Raw genomic sequence first — 19,042 nt, forward strand, 5'->3', positions numbered from 1 at the left:
CGAAAGATCATTGTAGATTCAAATAAAATTTCACATGGTATTTGAAAATAAGTGCTGTTTATTTCTTAACTGCCTTCCCTTCCTTAACAAAAATCTCCCTCAAGATAGGGTTAGTGGAAAAGCATAAGAACGAAGTCAGAGGATCGATGTTATGCAGCTATCCATTTTAAAAACCAAGATTCAACAGCTTTGTTAAATCATTGTTGTAAGCATTTGGGCTGATGCACTTCCATACCATAATACCTCTCGCCACTGAAGTATTATGCTTTCACTAATTCGGTGGGACATCAGGGAAGACAACTCCTCTGCTCTGTCACTGAGAAACATGCATTCCTTCATGCACAAGTTTTGTACCTGAGGCGTGGAATCATGGGGCAGGGAAGACAGGTGAGAAACTGCAAACTGCAGTAAAGGCTGTGGCTTGTGGCCACAAGCCTGCTTATCCCATCTTCCACATTTGAAGGTTGTGAAGGAAAGAAAGACAGGTAAGTGCACAGTTGCAAGTCTCGCCCTTTAGCAAGTCAACGGACTTGCAACAGCAAGCCTAACAACAGAGCAGCATTTTGTACTGAGGTTGCTCCAAGACAGGAGCTGGGGAGCAGAGTTGTCCCTGAGTTCACGGTATTATCAGACCATCCAAGTTAGAAAAGCCACAATCTCATGTTCTGACTGCTCCCTCTGCTGGCAAATACAAACTGAAAGGAGAAAAGCTTAACTCAAGATGTGAAAAACAACAACACCTAACAGCTAAGAGAGAGGAGACCAAGACAGAGTGCTCCAGCCACAAGCTGACATTTCCTTAATAATGCAATGAGAGATTAGTTTTGTGCGTTACCATAGCAGCATAGAGTGTCTGCATTTTATGTAAGTATTAGAGCTACATTCTTCATTCATTAACTGAAATGAGCTATCATACAGAGAAACTTAACTTTTTCTCCAGTTACTCAGGACAAAATAAAACACTAGAAGGGCCAAAAAGAGTAGTAAAGTATATGAAAGGTTAAAAAATAACACATTTTCTCTGCCTTCACATGAAAACCCTTTGTGGCATCCGAACACCCAAAGTAATTTCCCTAGTAGGGCACCCACTGTTGTTCTTATCCCAGCATGGTGCCTTACATGCTGCGCAGCCTTGTTTCTGTTCAGAGCTGAAAGTCCAGGAAAAGCATAATATGAAGATCAGAATGCAAAGAGCAACTATTCACAATACTCAACATTACAAGTTCCCAAAGTACGCATCCCATAGCACAGCCAAAGCCCCAGTTATCCTGAGGACTCTGAGGGCGAAGGATCAGAGAACACGGAAGGCAGGGAGATACCTACCGATAACCTCAGTGATGTTGCCTGCAGGATGCACATGCACAGCAGCAATCAGTATTTCCTAAATCAGCATGGTAAGCTCTCATCGTGGAAGCAACAGTACTGATGTACTAGAAAGGGAAAGAAAAGCAAAAGGCAGTCTGGGACAGCCTTGTGCCACTCTAGATCCATCTCCAAAAAACCCACTCTCCTTGTACAGGAGACAGAGTACATCAACAAATGACACTGACAGATACATCTTGTGCATTCAGTGATACGGCTCTCTCACAAAAAAAAAAAAGCATGCCACCCCATCAGGAGGGCAGACGCACTCTGCCTTTGGGTTACAGGATAGACTTAACATTGAATTGGATCCTGCATCTTCCCCCAGAACCCTGATAAATTAAGTGGTTTTGCAAGAAAGCAGTGCCGAAGGGAGAACTGTAAAAGGTGAATAACCTATCTTAAGTCTCAAATTTTCAGTTCCAATAGTACTCCAAGACAGTGTTTTGAAACGTGCTTTGAATACACATTTACTTGAGAAATATTTCAAGTATCTGCAAGTTTCAGAAGACATCCCAGTTTCCAGGTACCTCCCTAAAGAAATACAATTTAGATGACCATATTGCACCTACTAGTACATTACATGTTTTCTACTAGTGTAAGATCATTGGCTTTCTTTAATAAGATCTGATGAAGACAGTCAGTTCCCACAATATTTGTGAAAACTAGCAGGCTATAGAGAAGAGAAAAACACTATTTTTTCCCAGCCAGAGGAAAAGTTAGTATTGAATTAAATTCTTATGGTACATCAGAAAGATACTATGTGCATTCTAAGCCTGGAAAAACTTTCCATCAGAACTTGCATTTTATTAAGATATCAGCTAATTCAAACACAAGACAACATCATAAGAAAGCAGGTTCTATTAGTTCTACTGCTCACAGTAACAAAGCAGTTTGCTAACAGCTGAAACAATGAAAATGAAAAAATATTCTTGAAACATTAGAATTTTGGGATATTTTCTTTTAATTGTTATAGAAAGTTAAAAAGAAAAACAAAGTGTTCCTCATTTAGCATAACAATACCACTCAAGTCTTAAGCATTGTTTTTACTTGAAGTGCATTTTAGAAAGAGGCATAAACATCTTGTTTTTCAGATAGAAGGTGAGGTAGCTGGAGGCAAAGACATTTATCCAACATCATCCAGCAGGCCAAAGGCAGAAACATGAATGAACCAAAGGTCTCTTGATAGTTTAGTCCTATGTGCTGTATATCTTTTCCTCCAGTTCACTGTTAACAAGTACACACCTTGATGAACACTTCAACATATTAAAAATACAATTTTTAGCAGAAAAAGCATTGTGTTTAAAATATTCCCTTTAAAAACACTGCTAAGTGACTGGAATAACATTCTGATACCTAACAACAAAATCTGAGAGTCCTTCTGGGCACACTGCAAATAGGAGTGATTCCTGAATTTGGATGGAACGTTCATCTTAATTTCAGATTATAATACTGAGAACAGAAGAAATGCTATGTTGCCAGAATAATCACATTAGCTTAGGAGGCTACTTGGTACACTAATTAAAAAATCCCAGCCCATTCTTTTTTCTTTATGGCACTTCACTGTCCTTTGACTATATGTGGCAGAAAGCATACAGCTTTTGTACAGAAAGAACACTTGCATATCACCCAGGGTACGTCTGTGCAGCACAACCCAGTGCAATCCAGAGGTATGAGAACCAGGGAAGGTAGCAAACCCAGGAAAGCAAAAAAGTTAATAAGGCAGCCTTTTGATAGGGATATTTAGCTCCCTAAAGTGGCAATATTGCTTCCATTTCCAAGCCAGCTCAGGAATCTCTGCATGACACTTACATCATATAGGCAGATCTGCAGTCTGGCATTCGCTTATTTTTGTTTTTTTGTGGGTCATGTGTGCAATTAGGAAGAAAATCCACTTCAGATGTCCCTCATTACAAAGGTAACAACCATGATTCAAAATGATCCTGAGGAAAAGTAGAAGAAAAGGAAGTATTTCCAGCCTACTACATGTATTCTGGAGAAGGAATCTGTATAACCACAGACACCTTCTTGTCTTAATCAGAGTGAGCTATTTCTTCTCTAAGAATTTCACATTTTATACATGCTTATTACACTGTATCAAAGCAAGAATTAGCATTTTAAAACAGCACTGAAGTTTTATTTGAAAGGCTGATGTTCTACTAGTAAGCCTTTCCCCTCACAGTTTGGAGTTGAACTGTACCAGCACCTTTTCCAGCCTCATTGCTAATGCCATGTTACCACTAATCCTTAATTTTCCTGACATGAAGGCCATGGTTGGCTTTAGTTTACCTAAAAAGAAGAAATAGAGTCATCAGTAAACAGTCATACAGGAAACAGTAATATCACAATAAAATCTAACAGTTCTTTAGACATTCCTCTTTGATATATATTTGGTATTTCTATCCACATATTAAAAATGCTAAATCATACTCTTTCATTAAATCTTATCTCTCTCAAATGTCTTAGTCCAACAAAGTATTTCCACTTGTATCTGATATAAAAATGCACTGAAAGCCTTTGCTGAAAGGGATGAGGCTGATTAACTGAAGTAGAATTTGCTTCTCTACACCATTTTTAAAGATATTTTTGAAGGACTTCATTAATTTTTAACTTACTTAATGGATAACTTCCTTTACTATGAGTTATCTATTATCTTCTGTTTTAAGTTTTGCCAAAGGAGGTTCAGAACTGTTTTGAATAGTGATAAACCTGTGAAAAAGTATAGTCACTTAACACAACAAAAAGGGTGACACCACTCCTCGTTGGACATAGTAAGTTTTCACCATTAAAATCCTTTCTAGAACTGAAATAAATTCATTGAAAGTGCAAAATTGCATCAGCTTTTGTATGCTATCATTTAACTGAAGATTAGATTACAAGTGATCTCAACTGAACAAGACCTTGGGGAGAAGGGAAAAGAAACAAACCAATATATTTTGCTACCAAATTGTGGAACAAAACCATCTTATTTATTAGTTTTATTTAGCAGAAATTAAATTTGGTGGCATGAAAGGAGACTATTTGTTATTTTATCAACAACAATAGAAATTTAAAGTATGAATGCAAAAATGAAACATTTCATTGTTTGCTTTTATCAATGTATCAGTGCATCTGAACAAAGCAAATGCTTTGTACACTCTCTAGAAGCAGCATACATATTCAGAATATGCAGGGAAAATAACAGATGTGTGGGAAAAAAGCTCAACAGCTTCACTAAATCCTTTCTGAAGCTGCATTCACTACAAAAGTTTTTATAGGTACTTAGTAGAGCAATAAAAACTTTTATCCTCTTTGTGTTCTCAGAGTGTAAGAGTTAAGATAAAAGGAGTTACCTCCTACTTTCATGTGAGACACAAAAAGCCTAAATCTCATCCAAGTATAGAATCCCCATAAGAGGGAAGGCTGTCAATTAATCAATCGTGTGAATGACTTCTAGGCACAAGTAACTGCATCCATTTTGTTAAATGTATTTGCTACTCACCTGTGAACATTTTCACAAAGTCAGCACTTGACATGCTCATAACTACATCAGCCTTTACAGGAGGTTTGCCACAACCAGCGCTCCCACCTTTGTTTTTAAGGTCAATATACCAAGTGCCTCCATCATCACCTGAACAGAATAATGAATATATGACAGTGCAGGAAAGAGCATTGTGGCTTACTCTTTACCATGGGTCAGACATTTATTTTATTCTTACGTTTGGCATAATTTACCCTGAAGGTGCTTTGCAAGAAGTTAGCACTTTCCCCACACTTTCTATACAAAGCCAGTCTTTGGCAGATGCCCTATAATACCATGTATCACAGGACACAGGCAGAAGAACCCAAAGGGAGCAGCTTGCTGGAAGAACTACTGGCAGCTGGCACTTAACATATCCCTGGACCTACTAAGTAATACCAACATATCATCAATCTAACTCTGTGTACCACGTCCAGCATTCTGACAAAGTCTGTGAACACACACCGCACACATACATTGTGTGTAAAACAAACAAAAGAATAGCAGAAAAAAATGGCACCACTCCCACCCCCTCCCCAAACCAAACAGATGCGGAGAAAAATCAGAAACTATTAGTTATATGTCAGGAGCAGCAATTCCTTCATTCACTGAAGCTGGTCCTGTGAAATAGCTTAACATAGTGGGACAAAAGACGTTTTGTTTCTCAATCAGCTTTAAAAGATGAATGTTTCTATATGAAAACATCAAATGCATTTTGCTATAAATGTGAGCATGTGAAGATTTAATAAATGAAAGTCTTACCAGATAATTCAAACTGAAAGACACCCTGAATAGCTTTCACAAATTCTTCACTTATTGCTCCCTGAATAACTTTAAATGTTTCTGCAACAGGACTCAGTGGCTTGGCTGAAGCAGATTCTAAATTAACCTTAGCTCCATCTGGTCCTTCATGCTTGGGTCGGCTTGATTTCTTTTCCTCTTTGAATACTTGAGAAGTACCTACAAGAAATAGATTATTTTTCTCTGTAAAATGCAAAATATTCTTTAGAAAAGTCTGTTTATAAAGTATGTATTTAACTACCTTGACCACTGGTGATGTTCTAATATTTAAGATAAGGGAGGTAATCTGTTCAAATGTAGCCTCCTTCTACCTTTCTGCTATCTACATTTTGGCACTCTTGTAAAACCCATTCAGAATTCTTATTTGTTTTTGCTCTCCAGCTGTCAAACTACAGCTTTCAAAACAGTAAAACCAATGATTTTTTTTTAAGATGTTCTATTTCATCTGTGAGACATTTACAATTGTTCAAGTTTCATCTAAGAAGCAATGGACGCTCTGCTTCATGTTTTTTGGAAAAATAAGACACATCATATGAGCTTTCTGCAAAATGTGCTTTTTGCTACTTAGTTCTTTGCCCAGCAACATTTACCTGTGACTTTCATACTACTGAAATTTAGATGGTCAAAAAAGAATTCTTTAAAATAAGGCACTTATTTTATATGATGAATGTTTCAAAGTCCTTTGGAAGGTAACATTCTTTCCTAATATTAAGTACAGAGACACCGCAAACTTCCATAAATTATGCACCCCAAACAATAAAAGGGTTTTGTCAGCAAACTCAAATTGAGTCCAAGTGTTTGTGAGAAAATAAAGAATTGAAATATAAATGGCATTAATTATGATCAGATGTAATAGTCAACGATCAACTTCTGCACATAGTGCTTTTCCTACCGTGCTGTTCTAGTTTCATTGCTATCATATCAGGTTCAACATCCAAGAAGAAGTCAGGCAACAGAGGGTGACCTAAAGGGGAGAGGAGGGAAAGAAAAAAAAAAGAGAGAGAGAGAGAGAGAAAGTCCAAGTAAAGATGAACAGTACAAGCAAGAATCCATTCTGTACGAAAATAAATCCAAGTCTGTAATGAATAAAACTACAGTCTGAAGGAAAGACAGGCTAGCTGTACAGCACAGCTATATGCTTGTTTTGTTAGATTTTGATTCATTTCAAATTAGAATGAGAAGTCTCTCAAGTTTGCAATAAAGACTATCTGAAGAACAAGAGAAATGATCTCACCAGCTGGTAAATAATAATATAAGCATTTACAGTGCATTTCCTCCTTCTTAATGGACTTTTGTTTTTTTAATTTAACGGACACTTAATGATTACAGCCTTAGTGGACTGACCTGCACTTCCCAGAAATACATTTTCTGAAACTTGAGGCAAAAGCATTTTTTTGCAGAACTAATTTAAGAACCTCTGAGAACAAAGTAAATAAATAAATAAATTCTTTCCCCAGAAAAGCCTTTATTGCTGAACTTCTCAACTTTAACTGTTTTACCTGGTGCAACTGCATAGACATCAAAATTCTTAATTCCTTCTTCTCTCAAGAGAGTTTCATCAATAACAAAGTTTCCAGTGAAACTTTTTGGTTTTGTTAAAATGCAATATGCAGCATCTGCAAGGATGTCCGTTTTTCTGCACTGCTTTTCTACTCCACTTCCTCCCAGCATATCCATAGCAGCTGTATAAATGGCTAGGAAGTTCAGAGAAAAAGAAAACAAAGAAAACAAAAAGAAAACATTGATGTCATAGTCCCATCTCTCAACTGAAAGGTTAACAAACATTATTTTTCTTGCATAAGAAAGGAAATCATAGAAGACAAAGCTATGAAATACTACCAACTAACAAATAATTCAAGTACAAGTGAAAAAAGAAGGCTATTTTCCGAACCAAAAGAGGAATAATGGCAAAAGATTCTTAGGACATTCATGTCCCACTCTCCCTCTATCAATGCACATGTATCTGCACAAGTCTTTTTCTCTCATGGATTTCTTCCAGGTTATTCAGGACAGGAAAAACTAATAGAATAACTATCTTTCTCAGAGTGAATGCATGATATCAGTAATCACTGATTTAAAAAAAAAAAAAAAGGTGTTTTATTCAGTGATAATCATGCTGAATGTCTGAATGTCTCCTGGCTTAATTTTAACCTTGCAGTAACTCGTGTGAGACAGCAATGTCTCTGTAAATTAAAGATGAGAAACTGCACAGAAAAAAACTTTAATAACTTGTTCAATATTCCACAGAAAGGCCAGTCTCCACATCTCCTATGCTTTTGGTTCTGTAATGAACCAATTCTACTAACTACTGAACTGTTCCATTGTCTTCTTCATTTTTCCTCATAGAGAAATCAACACTATGGCACATTTGAATCAAGCCTTCAATTTGCTTTTTCAAATTGAGACACCTATTTCATTTTACTTTCATTCTCTTCCACAAAAAAGGTTTGGTTGCAGCTTCTGCTATTTGCCATGTTATTGGCTTTCCATCATGCAGTTTTGCTTCATGACTTCTTCCCATTTACACCTCAAGATCCAACACACTCTGCCCCTCCCGAGTATGTTTTGGGGCAGATTCACAAATCTTTTCCTAAATTTGAGGCTGGCAGGTCCTGGGAATGGAAAGATAAACCAGATTTTAAGTAACTTTTGTCCTCCTTTTAGTGCTTGCACTCCATACAAAGTAACAGCAGCTTTGATGCAGAAATGATTACAACATCCTTTAACATGCAAAGAACAGGCATTGCGTAGAAAACATGTCTGATGCATCATAGCAACATATTCTCTTAGCTCCTCCAATCTGGAATAATTGAATGAACAGGAATTATAAGAATAAATATGTAGGCTACAGGGGGAAATAGTGCAAAGATGTAATGTGTAGCGTTTTGCATTTTTTAATTCTTAAAATTCATCTACTTTTCACATAACAGAATCAAGCATGGTGTACATGCAGGTTCTGTACCCATATAATTTATCTTGTAAAAAAGTCAATCCCTCATCAAAATATTTATATAAATAAAATACATGGTTACAAGGTATTCCTTACTGGTAGAGTCTAGGATGAAAGCATCCTGACCAACGAGAAAGGTCACTAGGTCTGTCAGACATGCTAACCCAAATGTTTGAGTACCACCTAGAGTATTAATCACAGAAACTAAGCTGGTTTTGACTGAAATCATAACTTTTGCTAATATTCCTCATTTTAAAAAAAGCAAATCAGTTTTTTTCCAACTAGAAGTTATGAGGGGTCTGCAGCTACCAACAGGAGACTGTTAAAATGCATCTGGGTAGATCTGGTATCATCTCTTGCACTAGACAGCTAACACCAGAAGATCTCATTTCATGTTAGTAATTCCTTTCCTTTAAAGGAAGCTCCACTGGTTAATGGAATAAGCTCTTTTGTTATAACATCTTCTAACAAAAGGACTGGGCTTACATTATTAAAGGACAGGATTTCCCTCCAATTTTAGTATCAGTATCATTTTTGCACATACATAGAATCATAGAATAAGTAAGGTTGGAAGGGACCTCTGGAGATCATCTAGTCCAGCCTCCCTGCTCAGCAGGGTCACCTAGAGCATGTTAGACAGGGTTGCATCCAGGCGGGCCTTGAAGATTTCCAGAGAAGGAGACTCCACAACCTCTCTGGGCAACATGTATCTGGGATAAACAGACTGGCTTATTTTGGCAAACAACTGACTAGAAAACCTAAGCTGCAGGCTCCAGTCCTCACTGACAACAAACCTAAGTTTACATGACATGGGAATGTCATGATTTTCTCCCTCTCCAAAGCTCTCCAAATTCCTATGACCAGCAAACAATGTCAGAGGGTTCTAAAAAAACATCTGCTGGAAGAGTATGCAAAAATTTAAACAATTTTTTTTAACGCATCCACTAAAGTGTGTCAGTTGCACTCTGAACAGCAAGAATTTCTAAATAGTGCTACATACACAGATATTTGATATATATTAATATAAACACCTAAGTATGTTTGTGATTATATACAACCCAAAACTCATGGCATGTGAGAGGGAACATAGGCAAGCCAATGGCTTCAGCTAAATGAAGGGGCTGAAGGGATTGCAATTTAGCCAAAGATAAATTTGGATTAAAGTGGCAATTGTCTACAAGTGTATTTGAAAACTTCAAATACAAAACAACACCTGTGTGAGAGGAACAAAGAATATGCTAAAGAACTATTCAGTGTCCTGAATCAACTTCAGAATAAAAGTATATTCAAAGCCAAATAAATCAAGTCATAGAAGATAAAATACAAAAATTAGTTATTAGTATCATTTAAAAAAAAGATCACCTGTTTTAGGCCATAAAGCATTGACAGCAACCTCTCCTCTAAATTCTTCTGCCATTCCCAAAACACACATGGACATCCCATATTTAGAGATGGTATAAGCTAAGACAAGAAGTATTAAGAGAAGAAAGTATTTAGTACGACAAAAATGGACTGTGTTCAAACCTTTAATTATAGAGGACAGAAAAGTCAAATTATTTGTTCATAAAGAAAACTAAGTCTTTTAGGACAAAACAGTGTATTTCTATACTAAAAATATACATGCACACACCACCAGACATGAACTAGTCTGCCATCTTTTCTTTTACTAGGACTAAAATGAGAAATATGTAATTATTATTTTTTTATAAGCAAACCAAAACAATGACTGAAGTTTAACTGCACAGGCTTTTTTGTGTGCATTTACTCACAGCACTCTGACAGAGTTCTCAAACTTTTCCAGAGACCCAAGGCATATTAACTGCTTATGACCAATCTAATATCCTGGGGGGGGGGGGGGGGAGGGATTAAAAAAAAAAAAAAAAAAAACATCCTTATATCTTTCTTACCATTTTTCAGAAGGGAAACTTTGGGGAAAAAGAACTTGCTGTGGAAGTTTATGATGTCAACTGTCCAAAATTGAAAGGTGTTTACAGGTTTGAAATTAACATCATATGTTTTAAACTCAAAACAAGAGGGTCTTGTTCCCTCCTCAAAATTACTTTTCATTTAACAATATAACCTTTGAGTTTTATCTCTAATAAATCAAATGCAAAACTGAAGCAGTAAGAAAGCTCTAAGATTTTGATTTTCTATCTCTATTTGCAACAGACACCATTTTGAAGTTTCAAAATTCCCCAGAAAAAGGGCCTACTCTTACCTACATAGCTTTCTTGAAAACTGAAAGGACATACTGGGCCATGAAACCTGCACTACTTCCTCCCAAAACAATTGCTTTCTGGTGAGGCACAGAATATACTGGGAAAACATTAGTGTCAGTACATATTTATAGTTAAAAATACAAGATCTGTCACTCTGGGCTGTCACTCCTGCACATTTCACCATGTTTTTATGTGATTATCAGAAGATTAATAAAATCAAAAGATTGAACACTACTTACCACAGTGATTTTTGAACCAGATAGGATTCAGATTAAGAGGTGGGCTAAGGTTCAGGATATGGGCATTCTTACTCTTTCTCAAATGAGGAAGGCATATTTTAGACCTAAAAGATGAATGTCAGAACAAGTCAATAACCTCTTATTTTACAGAAGGCAGCAAAAACATTCTATTAGACATACTACTACCTTCATTTATGCAAAGGTTCTGCACCAAGCTAAGAAAATGTCCTTATAGTACTCATGAGTAACTCATACAAAGAACAACAACAGTAAAAAAAATTTGTTCTATCTCATTTATCCCAGGCATAGAACTCACACCAAAGAACAGAGCCACATCTTCCAAATAGTGCTGCTGCACATACTAAATGCAAAATTTCCATATACTCAGAAGCCATAATCTCCTTATAATACTTCTGGTAGATGTAACAAAACCAAATAAGGGACCAAGTCAAACTATCAACGCAGTGCATCTTTTAGCCATAAATACATCTCCTCTTCTGCCTCTACATACATTTCTTCTTTAAAATCACACTATAGAAATAATAGTGTATAAAGAAAGGTTTTACAAACATTCCAAACAAAACTGAAAACCTGTTCTCTGCTGACTGGAAGAGTCCTCTATTTCATTTAACTTAAAATTTACAGTATTAAAGAGGAACATGTTCTTGTAAATCACAGCTTTCACTTTGTAAGAAACTGTCACTTGACTTCAATTCTACAACTAGGGTGCATGTCTACATTTGATCTCTGCTGGAAATCAAACAAGTTTTTAATCGAGATTCACAGGAAGGACAGGACTGCAGTGGACTATATTGCCTACTTGCTATTTACATATTTCAGCAGGATGCATGCATACTGACAGCCATAGAAGCGATATCTACAACTGTAAAGTCATTAAAATAAATGCCACCTTTTACCACTTACTCAAATGCACTGCAACGAAGTGTGACATTTACTAACAAAAGTTTCATATTTGCTCAATGCACACAAGCTGACAACATTCCAACAGGTATATTCTGTAAGACGAGATGTCCTCCATACCTCTTCCAAACAGACAAAAAAAAAACTCACTTTTTTTTCTAGCAAGCATAGTACTTTCAACATTAAATTGACAACAACTCTCTTCAAATTACTGACAGAATCTACATACAAAGGAAGATGAATGAAAGGCTGAAATGCTTGGTTAAGTTTTCCCAACTGATGATTATAAAAACAATGACAAAGGCCATCTGTAACTTTCCATGAGAGGCATTAGTCTTTTGTGTATTTTTCCATTTGCAGCAACATGTTTTTTTTTTTTTTTTTTCCTCTTTTTTTAAGGCAGAGGGGTATTCAAACAAAAGATGACTTCAAGTCTTCTCCTCTAATTTGGAATAGCTAGATGTCACCATCAAGTAAGTGACTGCCCCTGTTAAGGGAAAAAAAAAAAGAGCTTGCCAATAACAATACCTCTAGTAAGAGGCCCTTCTCAAATACCAAGTTCCAAAGACAATCTTCCCTTGTGATCACAGAACCACATACACTCACAGAGTCTCAGAAGTAGACAACACAGGATGGAAGGAAGAAATCAAACTCTACAAGAACATTTCTCTCTCTCTCATTCACTCTCTACATACCAAGTGTCTTTTTGGTTTAGAAGAGTACCACAACGCACACGTATTCTTTAACTACTTCAATGGCAAGTTCTTTCACTGTTTTTAAAACAGCAAAACTCTAAGGAATATAATCATAATGTCTGATAACGAGATTCATCTTTATGAACTAAAATGACAGATGATATTCTAGATCAAACTGATATAAGAGATCTTGATCACATCAAGTAACAATTTAAAGTAGAGAATCAGCATTATCCTAGAGAATTTGTTAATATAGCCCTGTTAAAAACAAGGTTTTAGGTTTTACTCAGAGCAGCTTTAAAAAAAATGCATCTAAAATTATTTTTTTTTTTAAAGAAAAACCATCTAAAAATGACTCCTTAATGAACCCATTTGCAAAAAAGAAAGTAAAATAAGGGCCACATGAATTCTGAAATCAAGTCTTCGTAATGTTTAGTAGAATCAATAAGCTCGAAATAAGTGGCAAACACTTTAGATCGTCTTTCTTATTTCTCATTTATGTTATTTGATGTCTCTCAAGACCAGAAAGAAACTTAGGAAAAAGAAACTGACAAAGAATACATTGCAAATTTACAAGTAGTTAATCATTTTACTTGGAATGAAAGAAGAAAACAGACAACATTTAGCAAAGCCAACCTGGAACTCCATTTGGCAGAAATATACTAGCCTATCTGTATGCTACCTATATAGGAAGGGCTTGCGAATCTTCAGCGACAACAGTAGTAAGGTCCAGATTTACTAATAATTACTATTAAGAAATTACTATTATTAACTATTTAATAATTACTATTAAAATAAGTGCATAATTTGGAGGAACAACGTCACTGACAACTCCTCTGAAGAGTTTCTTCCACACTAACTACTTGTTCTAGCTATCAGATGCCAATTAATTCTTCTAAATGTTAAATTTCAAATGAATCAGTCGGTAACCAAACAATTTTCACTCAATATTTGTACAATACTTTCACTCAAACACCAGGCTAGTGAGACAGACATACAAATTCCTGCATAAACTGAGGTAATGATCGCGTTCATGTTCGCTGTAATGATTACTGTTTCCCTCTCCCAGCACTTACGTAAGGTAGGTTCCTCGTACATTGACTTCCATCATAAGATTGGCCTTCTTTGTTTCTGTTTCCAAAGTGCCAGACAAAGAGATAGCACTTGCATTGTTCACCAAAATATCAATGCCTGTTTTTTTTAAAAAAAAAGAAGTCTCACATCAACATTTTAAGAATGTTTTCTAAGAATTTTAAGAAGTCTGCCTGTTAACAAATACCTTCTCCCCACACCCTAGCATACCTCCAAATGTCTTCACAGCTTTCTCCACAGCATTAATAATTTGCTCTTCTTCCCTCACATTAACAACGCACGGCAGTGCCTTTCCTCCAGCTGCTTCAACTGTGCCGTTAGAAAATAAGACATTTAAAAATTTGCTCTCAAACTGAACAAAAAGCACAAAACTAAGAATATCTCATCCAACAAAGTGTTTCAAGAAGACAGTGAAAATCATACTCTCAAATTGTGACTTTGCCTGAGTATTACAGGCTGATATTATTTCCTTTTTTTACATGTTTCTTAAAGAACAGAAAAGCCAAAACCATATCCTAACACTGAGAATGGATATGGTACGCACACTCACACACACCCTTCACTAAAGTAATATTTTGATATGTCACAGCATTCTTGGGTGGTAGGAGAAGCATTAGACTTATTTTATTAAAGGTGATCAGAGAATCCAAACAATTTTCCACTCATATATGAAAATTAAGCTAAGACACAAATTGAATCCAGCAACTGAAATCCAACCTGATCTATTATAACTTACTCTCTTCCGCAGCAGTGTAAATAGTTCCTGGAAGAGTACGATGAGGTTCAGCCGTCTTGGCAGCTATCACAATATTTGCACCATCTTTGGCAGCTTTCAAAGCAATGGCTTTGCCAATGCCCCGGCTTGCACCCGTGATGAAGAGCGTGCATCCTGCCAATTTCCTGCAAATGAATGAGGAAAGAGGAGTAAAGAAAAAACAAAATAAAGCCCTGTAAATCATTGCCTGTCAATGCTCTTATATGACAAAAATAATGGGTACAGTTTTCCAACCAATTCATTTTCTTCATCATTTTACTACGAAAATATCCCAAAAATTCCGAAGAAGTGGATGAAGCTAGAGTGCAGTACAGTCTTACATCACTACTGAAGATAAAAGGACTTTCTAAGTTTATAAGCTCCGTAACGCAGGATGATTATACAGGGTACCCAATTACCTCTCCCCCATTTTGTGAAACGGTTCAACACACTGTTTACAACTGAGTTACTAGACTTCTACAACAATGAAAAAGGAGTGTAGACTGTGAAAATGAAACCTGAGATGGTTACATAGCGCTCTATTTTACATATCCCAGTATTCTGAACACAAAGAACCAATGCCTTAACATGATATAAAGTTCAAATCCACAATCATGAAGTCCATGCAGTGTGGCAAACACAAGAGTCAAAAATGTATTAGCTTGATTTTCAGAAACAGCGATTATTTATTTAAAATTTTTTACACTAAGTTCAGCAGTTTCCCAGTAACTACACTTAACCTTACCAAAAAAAAATGATTCAATAAAAATCTTTGGAAAAAAATAACAAATTTTAGAGTTTCAGAAGGATATGTGGCTTACAAACACACAACGTCACTGAATTTTTGAAGAACACCTAGAGGAAAGCAAATATTACACTTGTCTTCAAAAGAGCCCAAAAGCACAGTTTAAGGAACAATGAGGTCAGCCTCATTCAGGCCCTTGGGAAAATCACGGATCAAGTCCCCGTGGAGCATATTAAACAAGATGACTGGAAACTGTCATCATAAATATAGGTAAGGATAAATCACACTTGATCCACCTGACTTCCTTCTACAATAAAATGAAAGAATTTGTGGTGAAAGGGACAGTAGTAAATGCTATTTACTTTAGCAAGGATTTCAACTCCATTTCTCAAATTTTTTTGTATCCAAGTTAAGACACCATGGTCTGGATAGGTGGAAGGCCAGATATGTAAAAAAAATAGATGGATGGTTGAGCTCAGAGTACAATGGTTGATAAGTCTCATTCTGCCTGGAGGCCAGTAACGTATGGGGTATCAAAGGGACGTATCCCGGGACCCGTCCTGTTCAACATCTTATCAGTGGCCTAAAGGAGGTGAAAAAGCACCCCTGGGCTGAAACAATCATAATGCTTAAGGGCAGGGCTGCCATCCAGAGCGACCTCTGCAGTCTGTTCAAAATTGACAAGACACCTCATGAAATTCAAGGACAAATGCAGTCCTGCATCTGGGAAGAGAGCCCATGCAATGGTACAGATTGAGGACTAAGCAGCCAGGGAACCTAAAAAGGCCCTAGGGCACTTGGCAGACACCAATCTGAGCATAAGTCAATGCGCCCTGGCAGCAAAGCAACCAGCAGCATCATGGGCTGTAGGAAGAGTATAGCCAGCAGATCAAGCGAAAGGATTATCCCCCTCTATTCAGCACTTGTTAAGACCACACCTAGATACTGCCTCCAATTCTGGGCCCATCAGTAAAATTGCTGATAACAAATGAGGGCAAGTTCAGCAGTAGGAGATGAAGACAGCTGGGGGCTGTAAAACTTGTCATGTAAGGAGAGGTGGAGACCTGGGCTTGCTCAGCCTACAGAAGAGACAGCTTTGTAAGGACCAAACAGCAGCCTCCTTGTACCTGTGAGAAGGTGACTGAAGAGATAGAACTGGGTTCTTCAAAATGGTGCAGAGTAACAGGATAAGGGACTGTCGGCTCTTTAAAACTGAAAGCTGACAGACTTGCACTGGAGAGGTTTAGACTGCTTATCCCACAAGGATAATCGAACAGTGGAACAGGAGCCCAGAGAGGCCGTGCCATCTCTATTCCTGGAGGTTTTCAAGTCCTGACTGGAAAAGGCCCTGAGCAACTTGGTCTGATCTGACAGCTGGCCCTGCTTTGAAAGTGAGGTTGGACTAGAGACTTCACAAGATACCCTTGAGTGTTTTGGGTGGCCATGACCCTTTCTTGCAGCTCTTCTGTGCAATTCCTTCTTCACATAAACCTTCCCTCTACATAAACCTGCCTCTTCTCCCTAGGCTCACAGATCACCACCAACAACATTCACTCTGTGGAGGTTTTTTCCTTAAATTCTAGCTCCATTATCTCCAGTTCTGTCCTAACAGCCAATAGAAATAGCATTCACCAAAATAAGCAATGATCTACTAATAGGAAAAGTTCACTTTCACTTCATTCTCTCTGAGATGTGGAGCTGATTTCATACTCTCATACTCCTGTTTATTTTAAAGCATATTTGCTTCTTTCTCAGTTTATTATTAATCACCTCTCACTCAAGAAGTCTTATTTATCCTCTTCAACTTGGTGTAATAGTATCTGCAAAGCCAAATGCACCAATCTCTTTGAGTATTTATTCTGTGTCACCAAAAGTGCAAGGCCTTGCAAAAAATTTAAAGCATTTTACCATGTTAAACATGGTGATAAGCTTACAAGACTCAGGATTTACTTTCTAATGTACTTAATAGTCAAATAGCTGGATGAAATTTTAAAGCATGTTCAAGTCTAAAATTGCATATGAACTGCATTGCGAAGGTTGAATCTTACTTGCTTCCACTTCAGCTGAATTCTAGCAACAAGACAGAAAATGTCAAATTCACCTCTATGCCCTGCAATCTCAGGGATCTGAAAAAAAAATCAAGGTGAGTTCCTTTCCCAGTAGGCACACTGATGATACAGAAATCTGCTGGCTACATCAACAATACTTTTTACAACTTACTTAGAGGTATGTAAAGAATTTACCAAATACTCCTATTTACAACTTACAGGAACAAATAATGCCAACTTACTGGCCCTTAGCAGCACTGGCTCTGTAAAAAAGCAGTAAATGACTCTAAATTTAGATTATATATTGAAGAAAACATGATTACCAGTTAGGAAGATAACTAGCTTTACACATTTACACTTCAGATATGCTACGCAATTTAGACAAAAATCTTCCAATTTTTATTGTAAAGTGTTCCAATCAAATATATTGACTAATAAGCCACACAAGGTCTTCCAAGAGCTACACCAATCTCTCTCTGCACACTTATCTCCTTGTTTCCAGTCAGTCTGCCTTAAAGATGAACCTGCCTCAATAAAATACTTTGATGTCAGGCATTTCACAATCACAACCAGCTGATCCTGCAGCAGTAACTTAGGTCGATTGGACTGCCTGAACAAAACCAATTTATAAGCCTGTCATGCCAAGAGCAATGCCATGCAACTCCAGCTCTCAAGGGCTGAGATAAGAGATGAGATGTTAGTACAACTTCTAACCAGAGCAAATACTTCCATTGTAAGAATTCAGCTTTAGCTCTTCAACAGTGTTGTGGAACTCAAACCATCTGAAACCAAAAACATCCATGCTAAGCTACCCACGTCAAGCTGAATGTTTGGAGGGAGGATTAACGGATGTTTCTGTCAAATCAGTGCGGCACGTCCTGGAAAACGCCCCTAAAAAGACGCCCCGACCGCCCCCCGCGCTCGAGGAGTCACTCGGTGGCCTACAAGCGACGGCCGGGGGCCTCGGCCTCGCCTCGCCTCCCGGCCCTCCTCACCCACCCCCGGCGGCACGGTGGGGCCCGCCACGGCAGCGCCACGGGGCCAGGAGACGAGGGGCGGCTTACCCCGTGTTGGGCAGCATGGCGGCGCGGGCAACGGCGCCTCGGCTCCGGGCGGCGCGAGCGGCGGCCGCGTCACAGGGCGGCCCGCCCCGCCCCGCCCCGCCCCCAACGGCCCCAACGGCCCCAACGGCCGCTCCGGCGAGGGGGCGGCTCAGTGGGGCAAAGGTGAACGGCGCGGGCGCGCCTCGCCTCGCCTCGGCCCTCCCCCGCCGCCCCGCGGGAGCTGGGCGTGTTGGCCGGGCTTCGGGCAGCAGCCCGCGCATCGCAGCCCGCCCTGGGCGATCTGAATGCGCATCTTCCTCTCCAGCCCCTCCTAGCGGCCTGCGTAGAGGGGAGCGCGCAGCTGCTTTTCTGGGAAGGCTACTCCTCAGGCGAGTAGCCCTCCTGCCCCCTCCCCCGCACCACCCTGCTCCAGACTCCAGTAATTGAAGTGACATGATAGTCTCGTGTCAGGATCGTAAGCCCCAAGCATGCAGTGACCTGCCTTTAAAGAGTTGTGCCTATGCGGAGAGATGCAGGTCTTTTTATTTTATTTTTTCTTTTTTTTCTTTTTTTTTTTTTTAATGGGGGAACTGAGTGATGGGGCTCCTTTCTGGTCAAGGACAGTCAGTTTACCTCCTAGGAAATGAGGGGCAGAGGGTGAGTTCTTCTCCAAG

At 38.3% G+C, this 19,042-nt stretch overlaps 1 protein-coding gene across 1 annotated transcript; it reads right to left on the reverse strand.

Annotated features, from left to right (window-relative positions):
• Positions 1–2,308: 2,308 nt before the first annotated feature.
• HSDL2 (hydroxysteroid dehydrogenase like 2) lies at positions 2,309–18,461 on the reverse strand. Its single transcript, XM_062599403.1, has 11 exons — positions 18,390–18,461; positions 14,515–14,678; positions 13,989–14,087; positions 13,763–13,877; positions 11,071–11,174; positions 9,975–10,073; positions 7,162–7,356; positions 6,555–6,626; positions 5,624–5,821; positions 4,844–4,972; positions 2,309–3,651 (listed from the first exon to the last, which is right to left on the reverse strand). The coding sequence occupies exons 1-11, from the start codon at positions 18,404–18,406 to the stop codon at positions 3,539–3,541; spliced, it is 1,305 nt and encodes a 434-aa protein (XP_062455387.1). The 5' UTR covers positions 18,407–18,461; the 3' UTR covers positions 2,309–3,538.
• Positions 18,462–19,042: the final 581 nt, after the last annotated feature.

The sequence above is a fragment of the Rhea pennata genome, chromosome Z, assembly GCF_028389875.1.
Source record: "Rhea pennata isolate bPtePen1 chromosome Z, bPtePen1.pri, whole genome shotgun sequence".
Taxonomy (NCBI): Eukaryota; Metazoa; Chordata; class Aves; order Rheiformes; family Rheidae; genus Rhea; species Rhea pennata.

What these genes read in the sequence shown, in the direction of transcription:
- HSDL2 (XM_062599403.1), bottom strand. An exon ending in TGTCTATGCAGTTGCACCAG is followed by an intron (nt 6,627 to 7,161) that starts GTAAAACAGTTA and finishes TCTCCCCTTTAG; the next exon opens with GTCACCCTCTGTTGCCTGAC. An exon ending in CTTTCAGTTTGAATTATCTG is followed by an intron (nt 4,973 to 5,623) that starts GTAAGACTTTCA and finishes TATTCTGTTCAG; the next exon opens with GTGATGATGGAGGCACTTGG.